General features: G+C 41.6%; 1 protein-coding gene across 34 annotated transcripts in view; it reads left to right on the top strand.

Annotated features, from left to right (window-relative positions):
• The first annotated feature begins 7,860 nt into the window (after window positions 1-7,860).
• The window catches only part of tcf7l2 (transcription factor 7 like 2), a 97,679-nt gene continuing 80,695 nt past the window's right edge, over window positions 7,861-24,844 (top strand). For 10 of the 34 annotated variants that reach the window (XM_037754500.1, XM_037754483.1, XM_037754494.1 and 7 more), the window contains exons 1-3: window positions 7,861-8,454; window positions 8,620-8,686; window positions 8,865-8,989. In XM_037754500.1, the coding sequence (XP_037610428.1) occupies window positions 8,266-8,454; window positions 8,620-8,686; window positions 8,865-8,989 (381 nt within the window). In that variant the 5' untranslated portion in view covers window positions 7,861-8,265. The remainder of the gene's footprint in view (window positions 8,455-8,619; window positions 8,687-8,864; window positions 8,990-24,844) is intronic. The other 24 variants (XM_037754501.1, XM_037754498.1, XM_037754499.1 and 21 more) reach the window with 4 other exon arrangements.

The following is a 24,844-nucleotide window of genomic DNA, read 5'->3' as shown; positions in this document are numbered from 1 at the left end:
AGATGTTGCATTTTCACAGGTGTTGATGGCACAAAGAAGCCTAGTATACTCTATGTACATACAGACGTTTGGTACGTACAGGTTGCTAATCTAAACTCCCCACCCTACTGTTATTCGTTGCTATAAACTACCTAATAAAGGCTGAACAATCTCAATATTTTTAACAAATAAAAACATTAGTTTATATACATGTGGCCACAGTTCACGGTTTGATGAATAGATTTCCGTTTAGATCTACATGCTGTTTTCCTGTTCTCTTTGTCAGGAGATAGTGGCAGAGGAATATGTGACTACAGAAATACGAGCCTTCGCATCAACTATAACCTGCTCGCAACTTAACCTTGGATGGTGTTTAGATTTCTTTTGACTCGCGTTGAACAAAGAGCGCAGACTGATGTCTCATTAACGGGCTCATCTTCCATTCTGTTAATGAAAACATAGCCAAATGAACACGACGCACGGACGGCGCTCTGATTTGCACCGAGAGGCAACTCATTTGCCTCAAGGTCACGTCTCCGTTGTGTCGCTCGTTAATAAGTGTGCATGTAGAGCGTTAAAGATGCAATTGTTTCTCTGTTCTGAAGCTTTTTCGGATGATTTATAGAACTGAAAGAAAAAGCAGCCGCTACTTTATAACTCAGCAAATGAGCAGCAGCGAGAAGTTCAAATGAGAAAAAAAGGTTATTTTATGTTTGCTGCAATTTCTTAAATTCCTCTTTGTGGTTTGATTTTCTATAAAAAATGATTTGATAATGTGTGGAGATCCTTCATTAAATTAATGTGTCTTGAATAGCCCTGAACCCAGTTAATGTGCACTGGAATTCAAGGAGTACGAGCAGCACAATAGATTGTCTTTTATATCAATATGATATGATTTCATTTATTGTACAAAGTTGGATAAACAGCGATGAATATAATAAGGCCTCAGTTAAGCTTGAGATGCACAATTTAGACACTAAATAGCCTACAAATGTGCACAAAACGTTGCTCCAAACTCACACGAAGCCTCACAAAGATGACCTGCCTCCGTCGTGCACATAATGACCCTTCATTCAGGCTATGAAAGGTCAACTTACCCTCGCTGTGATTTTAATTATGGCCCCATTGTCGTGAAGAAGGAATGTGAAGAAGACACTGTTCCTTCTTTTACTTCTCTCACAAAAAAAAGGCCTCCTGCTTCCTGTTTGAGAAAGATGCTCCCAGTCTCTTAACCAACAATCAGAAAGGGCTTCTCCCCATTAAAAGATGTGGAGGGTCCCGCATACAAGACCATCAGAGAAAGGGAGAGTTTCCTATTTGCTCCTCAGGCACAAAGCAGAGGTCAACAGGAAGCCACTTTTGTCCCGTGCATCTGCTTTTTGGCTTTTTGTTGTTTTGGCAACCGAGGGTTTAAAAAACACAGAGGTCAAGAGATTAAAGCTGAAATAGATAAAAATGGTGCAAATATGATTAAACATTTTTTTTTATAAAATCGTCACTATAGCCTGACAGTAGTGGATGGGACAGGTAATCTGAAAAAAATCATGTGCTTCTGTGTCCTGCGGTGCTCCTAATGGCATCTGCCAGATTTCACAGACCAAAGGAAAACAACCAATCAGAGCCGAGCTGGAGTCTGCCGTCTCTGAGCAGCTGTCAATCACTCGCAAACTCCGATCAAACGCTGATCAAATATGAATCAATATTCTGCCATGTTGAGGAAATACCAAGCACCGCCCACCAGCTAGAGTATAGCCAATAGGAACGCTCAATAGCAACGCTCTCTCTGAAATGACTTGTGATTGGCCAAAGTCTCCCGTCACGGGCTAGTTTTTTCAAAGCCTGAAAACAGAGCCATGAGGATGTGCAGAAGTCTTTCTCAGAGCACTTGAATTACAATATGCTGAAAGGTTATTATGGAATTTTTGCCCAATGATGCCAAAAATAAACCCCCACTTTAAATTTGTTGTCTGACTTTTTACATTAGTGGCTCACCAGCTGACAAACGAAACATCCCTAAAAACTCATCAGATTCTCACAATCAAGACTGGAAACACCGAGATAAGAGCTTACATCCGTCTCTTCACACGGGGCCACGTTCTTAAGAAGAACACCCGTCGGGGGTTTATCCATCTATGATTCCTTTTCTGGTTTCATTATGCAGTCTGTCAGTGATAAAATCAACACTGTGCTATAGCTGGAGTTTGCATTGCGGTGCATATGAGTCCACAGTGCCTTCTCTTCCAATCAAGACACAAATCAGTAAGAATCCCTTTGGCTACCTGCCTGTAAAGCCAGTGTGACTCAAACCATTAACCCACTGGTGTGTATACCATTGACCTTTAAGTAACATTTACCAGCCAGCAGCGGCGGCTTGGCTCTCCTCTCCCTGCGAGATGCTGCCGTGACGGACAGGTGAGCTGGCCGCCAGTTCATACCGTAGGTTACCTCGTCTCTCTTGGTGGATTCCATGTTTAGAGAGTTCACGGACCTGCCTCGGACACCTTGATTAATGACTATCGCGTCCATTTCTGAAAAACGCTTGGCTGTTTGTTTTGGAGGCGGCGGGAGACAGCTCACGTACTGTAGCTGGCTTAATACGGTTCCCACGATGCTGTGTGTGGATGAGTTGTGGAGACGTGCAATACCTCCAGTGATATGAAAAGCAGCGTGCTTACATTAATCATGAGTGTCCAGGCTGTTCACAAGAACACTCCTGATCCCACTCCTGGGATTTTTTTCTAAGGAGGGGGGAAAAAATGAGGCTGTGCTGCATCCTGAGATTTTGATCCTAAACTTTTAACCTAATGAAATGCTTGTTGAGCTGTTTGTTATATTAGTTGAGACGTCTCTGGGGGGTGATATTGATTTTAGATGAGTGCAGAGTCACAGGCCAATGTGACTCACTCTTCATTACGCTATTATTCTCTTCCTCCGTCGTCTTCTTTGTGATTGTGGATTGTAAACAGACAGAAAAAAATCATTTATGAAAAAGGAAAAAGAGGGCTTTTCAACACTAACGTAACGTTTTTGACTTTGGTCAACATAACACTCTGAGCGTTAGCTTTTTAAATTCAAGGACTTAAGAACATAATTCCTGCACATGCTGTAAAGCTTTTATTTGTATTCATCAATTGTCCCATTGTGTCAAATGATGAGAGCGCTGAGGGGCAAAGAAGCAGAGAAGCTCCTTTTCTACAAGTACAATAAGAGAGAAAAAATACACATATAGGCTAGATGCAGTACGTATATAGTTTCCATAAAGCAACTCTTTCCTCGTTGCTTTGGTGTATTGAATACAAATCCCAATACAAATACAATACACATATTTCTCAAGAGATAAACACAGAAATATTCTGCTGAATTTAACAAGCAAACTATTCAAGAAAACACAATTTACGCACAAACTAGATTTTTGTTTGCTTTTACTCTAATGAATAATATACAGTATGAAACAGTCTTTTCATAATCAGGTAAATCTATTTCCCCTTCCTGTCCATTAGTATACATGTAATTATGGCTAACCACAGTATTATCCCGCTGATAGAATTTATATGAGCTGTGCCGACGATAAAATGCCAAAATACTTAACAGCATCCCTCCCAACAATAGAGGAAATTTGCACTCAACTAAAGTTAAATGTTAAGTTTCGCTTATTATCAAGCGAACAAACTTCATTACCGGAATAAATCAAACCACAGTTCCCATAAAACAAGCATATTTCAGCGAGAGGGGGGTGAAAAAAGAGAGAAAATGTCCAGCAGTAATATGTTAATCAGCAATGAGAGACCTTTTAGCTGGTGTGGTTGGCAACATGGATGCATGATGGGTAATTAACTGTTTGCAAACACAGAGGAGGATGTGCACTGCTGCCTCCCCTGCTCGAGATGAAACAGTGAGGGTGTTCACAGAGAAGTAGGTGATTTCTCAAAGTAGTTTGGTGCTCTGTGTGAGAAATCTGTTTCTTTGAGTACTTATGTTGAATTTATTTGACCGGGCGTTTCTTTCTTCTTTTTTTCCAGGCGTTCATTTAGCCGTGTAAAAGTAGAGTAAAAGCTGTTAAATCAAAATTACAAAACATTCAGTGAAAGTTGTACTTTTCAAACATAATTCTATGACAAAGAACAAATCAACATCAAAACACTGATCTATAAAATATAATATATAAGCTTTCCCATGTCAACTGTGTATAAACTAGACTACGTACAGTGTATGTTCATTTAATTTGACAGCTTCTTTTATTTATTTATTCCCTTTTAAGCCACAGGATCAACAAACATAAACATATGTGCAGTGGGATTCAGAGGACTTAAGAGACTCCTGGTATTACCCCTCTCCTATTCACTCTACTTATTCAAACTCTGGGTCGACTATTTAATTATTCAACATTAAAAGAAATCATGTCCCCAGAATCCTTTGAAATCCAAAAATGATTAAAGCTGAAATGTCTATTATCTGAAACGCTCTCTGGCTACCTGTAAGAGTGCAATCCTAAAATATATAATAAATATATATATATATATATATATATATAAAATGCAACATACAAGCAATATTATTTGTTACATCTTGTATATACAGTATATGCATATTGTTATATGTATTTTAGGCAGGTGTTTTGGAGCATATTTGTTACCATTATAGTGTTTTGTTTATATAGAAGTAGCTTGAAATAGATAGGATAAGACGAAAAGTAAACATATATATGAACATAAGATGTAAATAATGTGTTGATATTTATTTTTGAAGCTCCGAGAAACATATAGAGTACATTAAATCAAATAAAAGGCAATACAATGAGATATGAAAATATGAAAGTAGCATGTATTAGTACTTGTGTTTTGCATTTATTTAGGGCTGGACCCGAACATTCGACTATTCCCTCATTGTGTATGTATTCGATTTTTAATTTTGGGATTCATATTTTTTTTGTTTTGTTTTGTTTTTTAACCCCTCTGGATTACAAACATTCATAAAACATGCCAAACCTTTTGGAAAATGTATTTTTATTCCATAACAAATAATACAAACAACTGTAGAATAACAGAATCCTTAAACTTTATTAGGATCATCATATACATACATCCTTAAAAATTAACGCATTTAATTAAACCAAAAGACGAGAAAGAAGAGTCCTTCCCGAGTCATGTCATGGAGACATGACCAAAGCTTCGAACATTCGCCGTTGACTGCTACCAAAGCTCCCGAGCCCAAAATGCAGTATTCGGGACGGCCCTACATTTATTATTATAGCTTCAATTTGCCACAGAGACGGAATCATAATTAAATCTGCCACCGATTATTGCCGACTCCAAATCTAAAGGTGAACAATTCAAAGGTCAATTCAATTCGCTGAGGTCAGAATCAGTGTATGGATTCATCATCAAGGCCGATGACAACAGAGAAGCTCACAGACTTCCTCCGAGACATGGAGGTGTATGGATGAGACACTGGTGATGCCTCTCTGACTTTCCTCTGAGACATGGAGGTGTATGGATGAGATAATCCCCAGTTGTACCAAACCACAGCTGCACTAAAGCAGAGGTGAGCACGCCAAACCCACAACAAAACAAATAACACCGACACCGACAGAAACAGCCGTGCTCCGCGCTCCATCATTGAGAGCAGCAGTGGCAACGCAGCCTATCATCATCTTATTAAAGGGTCCTGTAGATTAGAATCACCGGGGCGGCATCAGAGGCAGGTGTCCCCACGGCAGGCACGATAACACGCTGCCAGCCCCCGGTAAACTCTCAGGTGCCTGCTGAGGCAATCCGGGGAGAGGCCAGCTTGGAGCTCCTCTGCTTTGGTCTGGCCTGTGTGGGCTCAGGTTTGGAGGGCCCCGAGCGGCGGGGTGCCTTTTCTTCCACCGGCTGACACACTGGATGAGAACCAGAGATGGCGATCCCTTTCCCCCTTCCTCCTCTGCTCCCTGACGCTGCTGGCTGGGCTGCAGCCAGCTAACACAGACCTCATCCAGATAAAGCACATCAGTGATCACTGAGAGCTTTCATGGTGTTGCCTGGTCTAGGTGCATTGGTAGGCACATTCACAACACTGTAGCACTGCAACTGTGCACATAATTCCTCCTCACTGCTGTTTGACAACACTGCAGAGAGCAGATGCAGAGGAATTACTGTCATAACATTTGTTTTTACAGCATGATGACATGAAACAATATTTTTTTAATCAGCATTTCCTACGTCTTGTTTTGATCTTATAGTGATTTTTTTTTTTTTGTTGTTGCTCAGCAGCAGCCAGCCGTGTTGCAACACAGTGTAAGTGTCACCTGGATGTATGTATCAGCTCTATTTCTCGCTGTTACATTTGAAATTCATTGTTGATTCTGTGATTGCTCCATCAAATATCGGCTATAATAGAAACTGCATTTCCTGAGCTGATGAGATAAGGTTTAGTGAATCACCGGTGCTGAGCTCATCACCGACGCACACAAACAGAAACACACACACACACACAGAAACACACACACACACACACACACACACATGCACAATCCCCTTGTTCAGCTGGAGCAGGCAGCAGGTTTTTTCCCCCTCCTATTGCTTTTATATACATTGTTATTATATGCAATAGCAGTTTGTGTTGTATGTTATTTTATGTTCATCTCTAAATATTTTAAATTTTTGCATTTTTTTCTTTGTTGTTCCATTTTCTTTGATTTTTATTTATTTATTTTTCAATGAATAGGAACACATTAACTCATTTTTTTCTGTTGTTCCATTTTTTTTATTTATTTTTAATTAATAGGAACAAATTAAATATTTTTTTGTCCTATTTTTTTTAATTTGTATTTATTTATTTAAATGTTTTATTTATTTATTTCAATAGGAACATATTAAATATATTCTTTCCTTGTTGACACATTTTTATGTTTATTTATTTATTTTTAATTCATAGGAACACATTAAATAATTTTTCTGTTGTCCTATTTCTATTTGTTTATTTTTATTTTTATTTATTCATTTTTAATTAATAGGAACATATTAAATATTTTCTTTCTTTGTTGTTCCATTTTTATATCTGTATTTATTTATTTTTTAATTAATAGGAACACATTGTATTAAAAAAATTCTTCATAGAATAACTGGTGTGCATGTCAAATGAACAAAAAGTAGGACACAAAAACAAAATATGGTTTTGTAGACATATAGGGATCATTTCATAATTTTTTTTTTTTTTTTAATAACTGCAATCACCGACAGCATGCATTATCTTCTATAGGTCTTTTTTTTTATATGTCTATAAGAGTAAGAGTTATTTGTGTCCAATGTTACTGCTGAGGGAGAAAATAAAAACAGTCTGTGCTTGCCAGAGAGGAATCCAGGTTATAGTCCCAGAGGACATCACACCTGTCAAGAAAAAGGCAGCAACACCAACCCCATACTAAAAAAAAAAAAAAAAAAATAGATCTGAGGAAATATTATCTAATGTAATGAATAAAAAATAGATCTGACAAAAGCAGATTAAAAATAGGAATTTGATAGGCCTCTTATTTTATAAGCAAAAAAATAAAAAAGTGAGAATTTGGCCCCAGTGTGACAGGAATGGAGTCAAACTGCCTGAGGAAGTACCCCTCTTTTTTTATTTTCTCCCTCCACCACCACCACCACCACCACCACCACCAGGAGACCGCCCATATGTGCGTTTAATCCACATTTACAAGCATCTTCCTCCTATTTTACCATCACTGTCCTGCTCCCCAAAACTGCCTTTTTCTCTCCTCACATGCTTTTTCACTGCAGTCCTCTCTCTCTCTTTCTCTCTTTCTCTCTCTCTCTCTCTCTCCCTCCTCTCTCTCTCCCTTTTTTTCCTCCTATTTATGAAAACGTCACTTCAAGTCCCTCCCTGTTTGAATCTCATTAGTTTCTTGTGTGTTTCTCTCCCTGTCAATAATCCTGAATCCAGACTCTCTCTATTTCCATCCCTCTCTATCTGTCAATCAGCGCCGCCTTTGAACTGAAAACCACTCCGACCAACTTCAACTCACTCAATCCGAGCGGCTCGGCTCCTTCTCCGGCTTCCCTTTCTCCCTGCCAAGATTTTACCCCCTTCTTTCTTTTTTTAAGTTTTGTACCAAACCAAACACAGCCAGAGCTGTTGTGTTTTTTGTGGAAAACGCCAATACAAGACCCCCCCTCTCCAAAAAAAACTTTAAACTCGGACTTTCTTTTCTTTTCGCCGAGACCATAGAGGGGTGTTTTTAAAAAAAACTTCGCGTTTTTTTTTTGCTCCACACATTTTTTTTTGCACCGCGGAGAGAGAGGAAAAATGCCGCAGCTCAACGGCGGTGGAGGGGACGATCTGGGTGCAAACGATGAGATGATTTCCTTCAAAGACGAAGGGGAGCAGGAAGAGAAAATCTCGGAGAACTCCTCGGCAGAAAGGGATTTAGCCGATGTCAAATCTTCTCTTGTAAACGAGTCGGAAACGAATCAAAACAGCTCGTCGGATTCAGAGGTAAGTTTTTCTTGCGGCATCAAAAAAAAAAAACGCGCTGCTCTGCTGAGTTGTTCTGAGCGGCCTCTACATTTGTCACCCCTCTCATGTGTTTTAGACTTTTAAAAAAAAGAAAGTTATCGTGTTAACTTTAACGCAATCCCTGTGTTTTCATTGCATTTCAAGGCGGAAAGACGGCCTCCGCCTAGATCTGAAACTTTCAGAGACAAAACAAGAGAAAGTTTAGAGGAGGGTGAGTTACATTGTTGCAATATTCTTCCGCCTGGCGTTCTATTTTTTGTGACATTGTATCAGACGGAGGTTAACTCCTCCTGCTTTAAATGTGACACGCTTATTATTATTATTATTATTATTATTAAAAACAAACTTTTCTTCTTGTTTCCTACCCCACCTCCCCTTCGCCATGTTAGCTGCGAAAAGGCAAGATGGAGGGCTGTTCAAGAGCCCACCGTACCCGGGCTATCCATTTATAATGATCCCAGATCTCACGAGCCCCTACCTTCCCAATGGATCACTTTCTCCAACAGCACGCACAGTAAGTTTCATTTATTTACCACTTGTATGTGCACACACACTCTCTCCTGTCTCTCTCACACACGGGTTGAGACAGCCGGACACGGTGTGTGTTGTTGTCACCCAGAAAAAGTGCGTAAAAACTGTAGTTTTGCAACTCCTGAAGTGTACAGTACATGTTTTGTCGTGCAGCTAGCATGCTAACAGTGCTAACTAAAGCTATGAAAATGGGATATTATTATGGTAGCTCATGTGCACTTGACATTTCCACTTCCCTCTCAAATTTAACTTTTTTTTAAAAATTAAATGCATGATAAATAATAATTATTATTATAACAATTATTATTATTATTATTGTGCAAGGCTACAAGTGCATGTTTTTTTTTAACCCACTGAATAATGCACTTGGCTTGTGTTTGCACAGCCTCATCAAACATGCCCTTTTTTCTATCCACAAGCTGAGCACATGAGCATTCACTGCAAAGCAATGCAAAAAGCACACAAATAAAAAATCAATATGCAAATGAGTAAAAGTGATTTGCATGTGTCAAAAGCTATAAAGACATTATGTTAAAGGTGCATGCATTAATTTTTTTTTTTAAATTTAAAACATTAAATTATTTCTTATTGATATTTATTTATTATTTTTTTTTAAAAAGTGTGATTTATTGAATGGGATAACACTATGCATGTGCTTCTAATGAGGAATCCCCCCCCTAAAAAAAAAAAAAAAAAGCATGTGCTATGTAAACCCATATTTATAAATAAATTCATGTTATTTAGACACAATCAGCTGCGCTATAATTATGCACACTTACTCATTTGCTCAGCACCTTGCCAGTCCCACTGGGCAACGGCGATCCTTAAGCGGCATAATTTTCCTCAACCATGGGTGTTTTTTAGCCCCCCTATTTTAAACGGTTGCAATTACAAGTCTGCGCTTTAGGACCTGTCATCTCATTTTACAAGGTTAAGGCAAAGACCAGGCATTAGGAAATATGACCTCCTCCACCCCCTCACCACCACCACCAACACCACCACTTCAGCTTTAGCTAACTGATATTTTTTTTGTTGCACACCTTGAAAATAAATGCACATCTGACACATAATGCCTCCTTTTGTGTTTGACACAATTTGAGTTCAACACAATTCGCCCAGGGTTTCACATGAAATCATTTTTTTTGCTGCTTACACACACTACTCCTGTGTGTGTGTGTTTTTATAGTTTTAAAAAGATTTTATCATTCCCGGCATATGCACATATGAGAACATTTTGCCATTCTTTCCCCTCTTAGTCAGCCTTGTTAACGCTACTGCCGGCTGGTATGTGGAATTAGTCACTCATTATTCTCATCAGCGCTCTGACACAAACACACAACAACACACACATGATTTCAACTGAGAGCACTTCCTTGTTTCGGTGGCAGAGGTTTTGTAGTTTTTCTTCTTTTGTGGCCGGTGCTCGTCTGTGGAGCGCTCGCTTCATTGTGCTTATGCAGCAGTTGGAAAAGCAGTAAATTGTGCAGCGTGGTTGGAGGATGCTGCGGCGAGACGGCGGTGACCTTTTGCCCTCTTAATTCCACCCCTGAAATATTATTCTCACAAAAAGAAGCACCCTTTTTTATTATTTAAATTTTGATTTGTTACCTGTTGTTTGGTTTCCTCTCTGCGTCACTTTCAAGATCATAACAAATTTATTGAGCAGATGCTTTATTGGCACATTTATCAAAGCTGAATCCACACCTGAACAGTGACTGTGGGTGATGAACATGGTTTTGGGCTGGCGGTGATCTTCCTACTGTACCGCCTCGGCCCCCACTGTCTGCGGCGCCCTGTGTGTCCAGCCATTAGAGCTTTGAAGTCAGCGGCCGCTGTAATATAAATGTATTAGACTTAAAGCTGGCATAAATAATTCACCTGGACATTGATTAGCTGTCTTGCTCCCTAACGTGTCATGTGAGGCGCTGCTGAATATGACTGCTAGTATTATTGGAATGAGACTTTCTCTGTCTTGTCATGAAAGGCTTTTGATTCTAGCTGCTTTTCCTCTTCTTCTTCTTCTGCTCCTCTTCGGTTTGGGCGATGCTGTGATATTATTTTTAGGATGTGGATTTCTGGGCCTTTAAATATGTGTTTTTATATTTATTTTAAATTATTTAATTGAGATTTTTCAGGTATTTCTCAGAGGGAAAAAAAATCTGATAAATTTAGATTTATTTTTCAGTCAGCTGGCAGTAATCCTGATCTATGTGGACATTTTACCTGTGATTTTTCTCTTTGCTTGACTTGAGTGGGAGAAAAATAAATTCCTGCATGTGTCGGTTACCATAATTTGTCTGACCTCTGGGAGCCATAATCAGTGAGAATTTGTTTTTCCTACCAGCTAAGTCCAAAAAGGCTCACAATTTAGTATCATTTAGCAATTTGACATGACGTTGTGCCCGGGCTTTAAAAGCTTGTCTCCTCCTCTCCGTCTCCCTCCTCCCCAAACCTCACACAAAGGCCTGCTGGATCACTGGGTGCAGGTTGAATCGGAGAAGTGGCCTGCCCAGTTCACCCCACGGTTTTCTATCTCCTTTCACTTTCCCCCCCTGTTCCCTTTTTGCTCTCTCTATCTCTCTTCCTCTACCTTTTGTTTCCTGCCGATGCTAACACACAGGGCTTGTGAAAAAAGGCGGCGGGTTAACTGTGGTGCTGTGGGCTAACATCACACCTCAACAGGTCTGGAGACGCAGAGGCTCAGGGAGGGAGAGAGCGGGATCTGGGCGGCCAGCTCTCCTGCATTGGGGGCTGCAGGGCCGTAAATCCACTGGCTTTATTTACTGCCTCTCGGACTTATGAATGTTAAGATATTTGACGCCACCCCTGGCCCCATAATTCTCAGAGCCTGGAGACTTTTGGCGGAGGTTTTGAGTTTCGACGTATAATTACGAGTAGTTTAAAAAAGAACAAGAAAGTGGGGGTGGTGGGGGTGAAAACGCAACACCAAGCATCCACCGCTGTGTTTTAGAGTGAAAAAAGACGCTCCCAGAACCCGTGGCGATTCCACTACAAGGCTTTGTGTGGTTGAAACAATAGCTTTTCTCCCCTTTTTCCCTCTTTGTCTCATTTGTGTTGTCGTGCCAGGATGTTGCCGCAGATTCACCTTCTTGGGGGAAAAATAATCTCCCTTTATCATTTTTTTTTTTATTTTCGGAAGACATAATGGAGGATTTTCTGGTCAGATTATTGTAATGAACATGCAGACGTGAATGCAACACCACCTCCTTTGTGCTCACGTGCACACATTCGCTGTGGCCTTATCTGTTATAATTGACACAGACAGACAGTATCTTTCCTAAAACGTGGCAGCGGCATAAGCATAACAATGGTATATCATATGGATTATGTGTGTTCGGCTGCTGTAAATGGATTTTTTTTGGCTGTGACAAGAGGAAAGATAGTTTAATGCGGATTTAAGGGATAGGGCCCACACCTTATCAAATTGGCTTTACATGTTAATGGGGCCTAATTGGTGTCCGCGGGGGGTTTCGCGGCGCACCGCGGCCGCATTTTGTGCCTCTAGCCGCAAAATGCACTCTGAGTTTAGTTGGAAGGTTGCGCTCCTTTTGTCTTGCAAATCACTTTTGTTTACAAAGTATGGCGGAAGCAGCTCCCGCTCTCTCTCTCCCTCCCACTACTCCTTTTTGTGCTCCATCTCTTCCTCTCTCTCTCTCTCTCTCTCTCTCTCTCTCTCTGCTGGTTCTCTCATCCTATGCGAGGAGAGGGGAAAGAAAAGGTCCTTATTTTTCTTCGACTCAATAAACAGTCATAAAAAGCACAATCTGCTTTGGATTTGAGGAGTTAAGTTAGAGAAAGAGGAAGGAGGTGGGAGTGGGGGGGGGCTGGGAGGCAAAGTTTGGCACCATTAAATTAAAATTGGGGCCTGCTAGACATTAGCGGTGCACAGCACATTCTCGGAGCTTAATTAGTCCGAACTGTAATTGTTCATGGTCTGCCAATAGGAGTAATGCTCGGGAAAAGTGGAGTTGCACTAAATCGGCCCAGGGTTTTTAAAACAATAAATCACTTGCATATTTGTGCCGTGATTCAGATGGAGGCTCGACCTCTCCCATCTCGACATGTGGTAAATTGTAAAGTCAATGAATCGCAGATGTAGGGGTGGAGGGGAGGTGGTGGTGCTGGTGGTGGTGGGGGATTCAGAGAGAGAGGGAGTACAGTAAGGTTTTGTTAGTGCCTGGTGAATGAATGGAAAAGATTTGTGCAGTAAATATTTACCGAGGAGATGCATATATATATTTTTTCTCTCTCTCAGCGAGCGGGGCTTAATTGTCTAATGCTGATGATGTTGGCAGGCTGAGCCGAGCGAGAGCTTACGTCGATCTGTCACTCTGCTTGAAACACCACAGAGGCAAAAAAAAAAAAAAAAATGTGTGAGTGTGTTTCTAATCAGATTTTTAACTAGTGCAAAGGGAGTCGTGGTTCCCTGGTGGCTGGGCTTGGGTGTAGCTGACGTTCAGCTGCAGTCAAGTCTGGTTCGGGGCTGAACCTTTTTCTAATTAAATCATTGACTTCATTGTTTTTAATGCAATAACCAGCTAATCTGATGCCTAATTTTGACTTCAATGTAACAGATTATGCCTGGTACTCATTAAGTCATAGCACAGCCTGGGTATTTCTTTTTCTTTTTTTTGGTAAAACAAATTATTCCCAGAATGGATAAATCTATTACCACCTCCTGTATCCTTCCTTGTTTCTGTCAGTGAGCCACCACACTCTGCTTTTCTGTGCCTGAAAGAAAAAAAAAGGCATTAGTTTAGCAGCTGTGCACTGGTGCCCCCCCCCCGCCCCATCCAGCCCCCAGTGTAACCCCCCTCCTCTCCCAGCCGCACACACCCCCCTCGCTCCCTCTTTCTCCCATGCATTTCTATAGAGCTCAACACAAAGATAGTACTGTACATCTGGAATGCAACTTTTGTCATCTGTTAAATATAGGCTTGCTGTGCTCCTGGCCCACAGGGCTTGGGGCTCCCTGAAACATGGAAATTAAATTATTGTGTGTGTGCGTGTGCATGTGGCCACTGGTTAAATTTGTACCCATATACAGAGCATGTTGCTTTATTTTTATTTACTGTGTTTTTCCCTTCGGTGGACGGCACATTTTGCAGTCCCTACTAGAATTGTTGGCAAGTTCACTTTTAATTTCAAAAGCAGTGCGGAGATGTGCACAGACAGAACCAGACATTATTTTTTTTCTTTGAGCATTTTCTCTTTCTGTTTCTCTTTTTAAAGGAAAAGTCTGCATTTTGGAATACTTAAACATGAATAGGGCTGCAACGAACGATTCATTTCATTGTCGAGTAATCTGTTGTTTATGTTTTGATTAGTTGTTTGGTCTATGAATTAGGGATGAGGTCTGGTCTATAAATTAGGGATTCACCGATCCAACTTTTTCAGTCCCGATAGCGATACCTGGGCTTTAGGTATCGGCCGATACCGAGTACTAGTGTTAGATTAATAAACTGTATGCCTCACTGTGTGGAAGTGACTGGGATTATTCTGTTATGTGAAAGTCAACATCAGGCTTGACTTAAACATTCCTAACTTTGTAAAACAAAATGTAACATATAAATACATAGATACACATTTACTGAATTGATATTTATTATTAAAATAATAAATCATACACCAACAACTTGGCAAAAAAATCTTAAATTATCAGGAATTGCAATTCAAGTGGAAACCTTGTTAACGCAGCAACAAATTGGTCAAAACTTAAACACTTAAACAGTTAAAGAAACTAAAATTCCAGTCTATAATGTATGTAGTATCCAAGCATAGAATTGAATTGAATAGATCGGCTCCATTGTCACGATACCCGATCCAGCTATATGAGTCAGTATCGCCGATGTCCAATCTACTATCGGTGTCGGTGCATCCCGACTATAAATTGTCAAAATGTCGATCAAGATGACGTCCTCAAATGTCTTGTTTCGTCCACCACTCAAAGATATTCAGTTTACTGTCATAGAGGAGGAAAGAAACCAGAAAATATTAACATTTAAGACGCTGGAATCAGAGAATTTCCACTTTTGTCTTAAAAAAATACTCAAACCGATTAACCGAATATCAAAATAAATGCCGAATAATTATCGCGATTAATCGTTGCAGCTCTAAACATGAATATACACCAGACTTCCCATCAGTACCTTCAAATTACATTGCCCTTATTGAATTTAAAATTCTAACTCAGTGTATAGCTGATCCATTCATCCCTGTTAAGTGGCCTCTAGTGCAAGTACACGTGTTGACAGTGTTGTTTATGGAGCTTCCTCTCGTTTCCAGCCAATAGAGTGAACTTCCATGGAGCTGTTTCAAATAAAGGCTTATTGAAAATAGCGATAAGATAGATTATAGATGATGAGATTTTATTGGCATTGGTGTTACTGCGCTGCATCCAGCTGAAAAAAGATAAGCTTAAAATGACTATTGATCGCTTCTTTTAGATATGAAGGTTATGGTTGGGATTAGCTAGTTTCAAGAGATGATTACCTGCTGTAGAATTGGTATTTTTCACAAAGTGTCATAATTACAAAACCGTTGGAAATGTCATTTTCTTGCGAGGCAGTTTGAGTGTTTAGTTGTCCTGTAGAGCCTGTAAATGTGCATTTAACCCAAGAAATCCCCAGAATGTTATATGAAGAAATGTTTGAGCTCGGGTATCACTCCAGAACTACTTCTGGTATGTGCATTTCTTTTCTTTTTTTTTTCTTCTACTTCGTCTTTTCCTCGCCTTGAATGTGCATATTTCTGTAAGTTCATTCATAATGGGACCAGAGTGCTCCAGTAGCCAAATGAGTTCACCAGTAGCGGAGTGGGAGGGAAAGCACGGGGCAAGGGGAGGAGGAAGAGGGGGGGACAGAGAAAAGCGGGAAATGTGTGTTTGGTGGAAGGGGGCGACGGCGGCGGCGGGGGGGCTGGGGGTCGGACGCACAAAAGCCGTCTGAATAGAGCGCATAATTGCTGTTAATGCCAGGGCAATGAGAGCAGCGACAGTTCCTGGTTAGATGTCCAAACAATAGTGCCCCTAGGCTTCACATTTATCTTCCTGTTGAGGAAAAAAAACAGCGGAGAGGAACACGGATTGGAGCAGTTTCAGTTTGCAGCCACGCTTGACGGGCAGGCATGTGTTCATGTGTGTGGTTTCTGCCTCTGAATCCCCCCCCTCCCCTTACCCTCTCCTCCACGTTGCTTCCCACACTCGTCGTCATCAAAAAATTTGCCTTAAAAGCTCTGGGTGAGAGGGCCGCTGTGACGCTGGAGGAATTCTGGCAGTGCCGGGCCTTTCTGTTTGGATTGTGGAGTGTGTTTGGGAAGGGTCAAAGTGCACTGGCGCTGACATGCTTTTCGTTGAGAAAGGAGCTTCCCCTCTCACCTCTTTTTTTTTACAATGACTGATAGGGAGTGCTTGAGTCTCCACTGGAGTTTTTTTTTCACTCCAACTTGTGTGTGTGTGTGTGTGCACGCAGGGAGGAGGTGCCACACTGCCATCACAGCTCTTAATGATCATGTCGGGCTAGATAATGACTAGCCGTGCCAGTGTGCAGTGAACACCTGTGGTACACCAGCCTTTTATGGATGTGGTAGAATGCTCTGGAACGCACCACAGAAGAAGAATCTCATTCATGCTAGCGTCTTTTTTTTTTTTAAATACTTTTTTTTCCCCTTTTTCTTGCACATGAATAATCAAACAATAGTGGTAGAAAATACTGGAATAATTCAACATAAAATGCAAACAAGTATGTTACCTCAGTTTATTTATCTTGTGGTAGTTAGAGCTCCTATATTCTGCAATATTTAAATTCTAATTACGTATTAAACATAAATAATATCAAACTCTGTGTGTAGCTACATTGCAGAATAATACACAGATGTTGTTTTCCATCAGTCTTGTTTTTGTATCTCCAGTCTTAATACAGTCAAGGGAATTTCTGCATGCTGATAATCTCTTCAAAATGGCTCAGATGGGAAGGAGGCACTCTGTGTGTGTGTGCTAAACACATAATGGAGGAGTTTAAGGTGATAAAATTCCAGTCCGTGTATTTTTGATCTACTAATTAAACTTTTAATTGTAGCAGGATAAGCTCCGAGGAGCGCGTGTGTGCGATTATGTGCGTGTGTGTTCGGGAAGCGTCTGCTTGTTTGTCGTAAAAAAAAAAAAAAAGGTGGTGGATTCATAACCGCCCGCGAAAGGTGAGGGAGGTTTTTAAAGAGTGCAAGCAGAAATAAATTAATCTGCTAATCTTGCGGATTATGGTAGGATTTGGAAGGGGAAAAAAATGTTGGCGAGATTACTTTAAAATGCACAAGGCTAATATAATGTAACCCCTTTACACTGGCGTGCCGTGTGGACCGGCGTTTGGATTCTTCTAGTTGATGAACCAATTCCAGTGGAAAACAGATTAAGACTAAATTCCCCATGTTAGCTCTTTAACCAGCTGTTGGAAACCTATTTACACACAATCATAATACGCCTCTTGTAAAGAGACAGCTGTCAACTTGTGTACTGAGCTAGCTAACATGTCATGTGAACAGCTTGTCAACATCCACACATGGCCCACGCTGTACACGCGAGCGTTGGATTGCCAGCAGGTATTGTGTGTGTTTATTGGCTCCAAAAAGCTGCAATATGATTGGTAGCACACACTTTAAATAGATTACAGTGTTATTGTATACAGTCTGTAAACAATACTTTATACTTTAAATAGGGCTGTCAATCAATTAAAATATCGAATCGCAAATTAATCGCACATTTTTTATTTGTTCAAAATAAAAAAGGGAGATTTGTCAAGTATTTAATACACTTATCAACATGGGAGTGGACAAATATGATTGCTTTATGCAAACGTATGTATATATTTATGATTGGAAATCAATTAACGACACAAAACAATGACAAATATTGTCCAGAAACCCTCACAGGTACTGCATTTAGCATAAAAAATATGCTCAAATCATAACATGGCAAACTCAAGCCCAACAGGCAACAACAGCTGTCAGTGTGTCAGTGTGCTGACTTGACTATACCTCGGCCGAAACTAGTATGACATGGTTGATACCAAAGGATTGATTAGGTTTTATAGTTTCATGTGATACCAGTATCTTCACTCTAGCTTTAAAACTGAGCTCGCTGCAACCTAAAAATCGCAAAATGATTGCATTAACTTTGGCAGCCTTAATTTTAAATTCATTACATTTTAGATTGACTTTCAAATAATATTTGTTTTTCTCAAAAAATAGATATTTGCATTTTTAACTCTACTTGTGATATGCATAGCACTGAAACTCGAAATGCATGGACATTGTTTTAGCATGTTTTCATCTTAAAAAAAAACTTCATCAACACCCCCCCCTCTACAGTCCTCATATTCATTCCCCTCCAGTGAGAGGCCGCTGTTTCGGCCGCGGCTTGGGGTCAATTCCAAAAGTGAACAAATTGACTCACGGCACTGAGTGAATTGTCAATTGGCTCCCTCCCTCCAGGGGTCAGAGTGAATGGAGTGTCTTGTTTGGACAACTTGTCCCGAGGTGAGATGAGTGGCCTTCGCCGTTCAGCCAGAAGGGCCGAGCTGATGGACGGACAGACGGACAGACAGAGGAACCAAATGAACTATGATAGGCAAGAGGGAACGTGCACACTTGTTGTGGTGGAAAAACAATGCAGTCCAGTCACCCTGAAATGACTGTTTGATTGACATAATGACCTGCAGTGCACCGTCGTTGTTGGCAGTCCACTGCTGAGGCATTGACACAGGGAGGAAGTAGTTATTGTAGTCTTCCTATAATAAAACCTGAGTGACGGTTGATTTAGTACACCTCTGTGCTAAATGTAGATTTAGTGCTGCACATGTTCCCGAACTCGAGTTTACATACTTTGGCCCCTGGGATGATTATTCTGCAGTACATCCTGGTTTCTCTAATAATGGGTCTTGACCCAAAATGGGACACAAGTCTTATTCCAGCAGGTTTCCCCCGTGGCAGCAGTCCCTTGCTCCAAACTGTTGGAGCGAGAGATTGAATTTCATATTTGGTTTGGAAGCTATTTAAGTGAAGCAATCCCTGTCGAAGTCCAAAATTAACACCACAAATTTCAAAGTTTGTCTTTCGTGGATAAACCAGTAAGGAGATACTGGCCTGTAACTTGTCTTGGTCGTATCTAAACAGCCTTTAATCCTTGTGTTAAATAGGGGTGTAAGAAAATGTTACTGCTAAATAAACTGCTTATAGTATCGCAATATATCACAATTTATCGTATCGCTACCACTGTATCATGACACGTATCGTATCGCCAGATAGTGTTGAACACTTTTTAATATAATAGTATCTTTGAAAATGTCGAGGTGATTTGTATTATGAACATTTTTTTGCATTTATTCTCAAGTTATTTTACTTTGCGTGTAAGCCAGAGGTTAATTGTAGATATAAATCGTGAATCTGAAACTTGTTCGGTCATAATGAAAGTTGAGATTAGAGCCTGGCATCGCCGGGCGGGGTTGGCCTTTGTGTCATGTGATGCACGTCACAGTGCCCTTTAGAACCAGGAGGCTCTTTATCGCCTCTTTACTGCCTCCCTTATCTTTATTGCCCGCCACACTTTACATATTTGAAATATCAATAAAGATAAATGTCCAGCTTCGTCATTACAGGACGGATCCTTCGGCGACGTGATGATTTTAGTTTTAATAGCTAATCTCTCTTCCGTGGGAGGTCAGCGTTTGTAAGTAGCCAGCGCTTCTAGTAGTCCGGTTTTGCATGTCTATAAAAGCCCTTTGTGTGTCGGGGATGACCCTTGCCGTTGTGCGGCCTGTATCTGCCTCTGCTCAGGCAGGCGGGCAGGCCTGCAGTGAGGATGCAGCAGCTGGCCGGGGCCCAGGCACAGGAATGCTGTGTGTGCTGTTTAAACAGTGGCTCGTCTCAGCGCAGGCCTGGAGGAGCTGAGGGAAGGAAGTTGCTGCGTGTTTACATAGCTGAATTGTCCTTTGGGCCCCCCCAGTGTCTAATGCACTTCTGTTCAAACATTCACAAGTGCGGAGATGACCCCCACTGATGCTGGTGTTCACAGCTCGGCCTCTGTGAACAACCAAGAAGACTCACGTGACCTACTGTGAGTGTTTGCTGCTTTAACCTGGAGGCTTGGGTGATAGATAAAAAAAAAAAAAAAAAAGTATTACAAAGCTCAATTCATCACAGTGAGATACACAGACAGATGAAGAGATAGAAGGCACCTCATCGCTCTAACCAACCTGTCCAATAAGGAACCAGGACATTGACATATGGCGGAGTCGCCGAGCTAATTGTTGTTTGAATTACCTGTTATGATCCGATGACAAATCTCTCGCACTCTTTTCCACCGGAGCGGAAAATGCATCCGGGGTATTGGCGTGATCTTTTGCGAGTGTGTAAACCCCGGCTTCAACAAGATGGATAAATGCAATTATTGGGCAGACCTGGGGAGGAGGAAATCCATTTAAAGCCCGTAAAGCTAAGCAGGGGCCGTGGTTAATTCATTTGGCCAATTTACGGGTGATGTACGAGTGTCAGGGCACATTAGCCAGGCGGGGGGGAGAGTGTGTGTTTGCCTAGTGGGTTGGGTGGATGTGGGTACATGTGTAAGATGCTCTTTGGTTTGCAGAGCAGTCTCCTTGAGACCTGGTTCCCTACTTCCCTCCACTCCCCCTCCCTCCCTCCCTCCTCTTTGCCGTCTCAGCGGACAAAACAAATGGAGCCTGGACATGGGAATGACAAAAAGATGCACTGAGTGAGAGGGAAGAGGGATTGCTTTGCAAATGAGGTGGGGAAACGTGGCTGTGGTCGGCTGGGCGGCAGAGTGAGTACCACAATGCTTTGCCATACCCCCCTCCCCACATCCTGCGAGTTAAATAACAGTTTTTTCTATATGCAGCAGTTGTGGCGGCGCCGGGACCAGTCGTGGTGATTAAATGCCCCAGAAGAGCAGACCTGTGACCTTCTAGTGTCAATCTATCACGTAGTGTCTTAACAAACATTTTTAATTTCTATGTAATTAGAAGTGAGTGAAAGACTGAACTGAAGCTGAATTAAAAACAACTACTGCCGCAGGGTTTTTGTTAATGTTGGCGGTGTTACAAAGTCAGACTGACCCAGATTGACTTTCATACTCTCTGTGAACTCTGTGAGTTTCAAATTGAGTTATAATTAGAGTGTGGATTGTGATGTTTACTGTGGGTATAAGCAAAGCCCTCTGCAGCACGGTGACCCGCTCACCTGAGAAATCTTCACACCTGTAATGCTTTTATTATTAATGCTTCAAGTTATTTTCCGTCGCTTGTACAGATTTGTGTTTATCACTTCTTGCAACACATTCGATGGCTCCGCTCTGTTTAGTCTGTTACGCAGCCATTGTCTCGCCGGGGCAAAAACCACTCGACGGTTACACAAGCTGAGCGGTATGCAAAAACAGTGGTTAGAGCATAGCCGGGCGGGTGAGAGGCGTTGAGGGAAGCTTTGGTTTACAGCCTCCAAGCCACAGCCTGAATCAGGGGCAGGGTTCGCTATCAGACAGAGAAACACGAGAGGCTAAGACCTCTCTCACTATGATGCCGATGCCTTTTAAAGTGGCTGAGATCACACTTAAGTGCCTCCTTGGTTCTCTAGATTTGGTTCGCCGGTACGTGTTTGCAGAGGAGGCAGTGTGTGTTAGCATTTGTCACCTGACTGCCAGGCAGCCGGCTGCAGGAAACCAGAGTCGGTGTGAATGCCGAGGCTTGTCAGAGACAGGTGCCAGCGCTGCCGTACAGCAGCTGGGGAAAGACTGCGAGGGCCCTCAGTCGAGTGTTGGCCGTTGGGAGACGGCATCAGCTAGAATTCCCTGCTGGTGGGGGATCAAATGGGCACTGCAGTCCTGTGGCTTAAAGCCGAAACATGCTGTATGCTGCCTGTGCATGCACCTTCTGCAGCCGCTCCGTATACCGCACATACTTTGCTCTCGCGCTTCTATAGGGAGAGATGGTATTGTGCTCTGAAATAAACTTTGACATGCGAGGATTGTTGTTTTGCTTTAAGCGCCGTCGCTTATGTTTCAAGTGCTATCTAAATAAGCAAGCTGTTTTAATCTTAATGTAACAGCTGAACACATTCTGTTCTCAAGCTTCAAGTGTTCAAAGAATTTACAGGTAAGAATGAAACAACGTGCAAAACTTTTGAAGGCCAGCCGATCCGTTGTTTTTGCTATGCAGTTGCATTTTGACGGAGCTGGAGTTGCACGGCACACCGAGAATCAAAACGCCATAAAGGCGTGCAATAGCCAGTTCATTGCGGACGTGAGACCTGTCATGTGCTTGTGAGCTCCAACAAGTGATCCTTCAGTGTCAGATAGGGATGTGACTGTGAGGAAACTTTCCCACCGGTTAATAAACTTGTGACAACACCGGACATTTTACAAGAAAATTTGATGCTCAATATCTGTAGAAGCGCTTACTTTGATCTTTATCGTTGGATGGCAGTCCTCTGGTCGAGCTTTCGCGGGTTTCCACCCGGCGCTGCGCAGACTGGCGGTGACTGGTCCGTCCTCTGAACGGCGATTGCCTCATTAACGTTATAGTTCCCTTATAGCATTGAGTTTAAATCTGAAGTATTGCCAAATACACGCCTTTCCTTCTCACTTAAACACCAAATCCTCCGCCATCGTCTTGTCTGTCAACTCTCTCTCGTCCTTTGTGTGTGAAATCTTACTCCGTACAGAGCAGATACTTTCACTTTCAGTTTCTAGTGTCCGTTGTCCAACTGGGTATTGATAATGCGGCGCTGATACGCAAAAAGGAACTAAATGGGTTTTATTTCTATAAAAAAAGTGAAATGAGGTAGGGGCGGTGGGCTAGTGATAGAAATATTCCATGATGTAACATCTGTTGCCTAATTCTGATTAAGAAAAGCAATAAAACCAATTGCTTTCCAAAATATTTTATTCTGTGTGATTATCAGATTCAGTCCTGCCCGGTTCCAGTTTCATTATGTATAAATGCCCCTTCAACTCCTCTATAATGTTTTAATGTCTCTGACTTCCCTGTGAACGTTGTGGTATTGAACAGCGGTGCAGAGCAATATCACAACTGGAAAGTGGAACAGGAAACCTCCCCCGTCCTCTCAGGATAGCGGGGCTGTGGATGTGCCTGGGAGCCATTACTGTAAGCCCTCCGAGCCTCCGAGGGGAAGTTCCGTGGACCCTTTTCTTCTCGTTTTCTACACTCGCCTTTGGGAGTCGTGCAATCTGAAAATCCTGTGCTGTAAATATGCAGATCTAGCCATCATCTTCATCTGATCCGCCCGCTCGTTTCTTCCCAGATGCTTGCTCACCCTCATGGGAGAACAACTGCTGGCTGCCGTCTATAGGCCAGCGCAATTCCTCACCCCGACTCAGAAAAAGAAAAAACGCATGGAAGTTTTCTATATGCTCCCACAGATCATTTTACATCAGTAGACGTGCCTCTCAACACAACTGTTCCCAGTTAGTGGCGAGCTGCCAGTCTTATTACGGTCACCAGTAGGACAAATGTTTTTCACTACCGCTGTGTGTAGTTTCATACGACGTGGCTTGGTTGTAAAGTTATTCAAGCCTTAATGTTCTTCCTCTAATGCTGTAGTAAATTTAGAAGTAAACATTGGCCTCAGCTGTACAGTAAGTAGACAAGAGTTGTTTTACATGACATACATTTGGCTGCTCCTGGCATGAAGCATAAAGTTGTGGTTTAATATGACACCAATTGGTGCAAGAGGTAATTATTACGGATTAATGTGCTAAATTACCTCAACAATCCACCAGATTGGACTGTTACCAGGCCTTTTAAAGGGCATTGTCAGTCACTAAAAGCACCACAGATGTGGGTCATTAGCGGCCTACTTGTAAAAGTGAAAGCAAAACTTAAAAGCAACACGTTCTAACATGTAAAACTGAATAAAAAGGTTATGTTTGGAACACAAATAAAAAGGCTTCTTTAGGTTTAGGCAATAAAAACACTTAAGTTTGTGTAACAAAACTACAATTTCTTTAGGTTTAGGCAACACAACATTGTGTTTTGCCTGAAAATAAGTATGTTTGCAAAATGAAAGTGAAACTTAACGCTTGTGAACACAAAGACATCTACATGTTGTTGGTTTCACGCGGGATGCGAATGGTGGTCTCCTGGGTTTTGTATCTCATCCATCACCCCTGACCTCCTATATGGAGTTTTATGCTGTCAATATACAGCGTGTGACTTCCTCTTCTGCTCCTATCATAATTACTACAGTCCCTAGAGGTCCCTGTTATGTTCTTTTATACCTTTTTTTCGGTGATCTACCATGTGAATAGATGATAAAACCTACCAATGGGTGTAGTAGGCCCCTTTTGACCTACATCTATGGTGCTTATAGCGACCGATAACGCCTATTTAATGGCCTGACAACAGCCTAATGGGCTGAACAATCTGCTGGAGGATTTATGGTCATCTTTTTTTGTTATGCTTGAACCACGTTTTGGTGATTGGGCCTCACACATTCAGTAATGGTCTAACTGAAAACATTTAATGCCTGACATTAATGAGGCCAGTCAGCTCAGTTAATTTGCTGTTATTTAGCTCTGTGGTTGTGTTAAGTCATAAACAGGCTGAAAGAGAGGCCTCACTAGTAACAGTTAGTGATGAATAAATGGCTAAACTCGGGCCTGAACTTGAGGAGAATCTTGTTTCTTGGCCGGACAGCGCGACTGTTGGAGCTCCCTGGCCAGAGATTGAGATGCTGTGGTCTGAGACGCTGGGAAAGTCGACCTCTAATTGTTCACAGAAGCCATTGGCAGGAGGAGCTG

This window comes from Sebastes umbrosus, chromosome 20, assembly GCF_015220745.1.
Source record: "Sebastes umbrosus isolate fSebUmb1 chromosome 20, fSebUmb1.pri, whole genome shotgun sequence".
NCBI lineage: Eukaryota > Metazoa > Chordata > Actinopteri > Perciformes > Sebastidae > Sebastes > Sebastes umbrosus.
The sequence above is the reverse complement of the archived record's forward strand: the minus strand, read 5'-3'. Positions and strand labels throughout refer to the sequence as shown.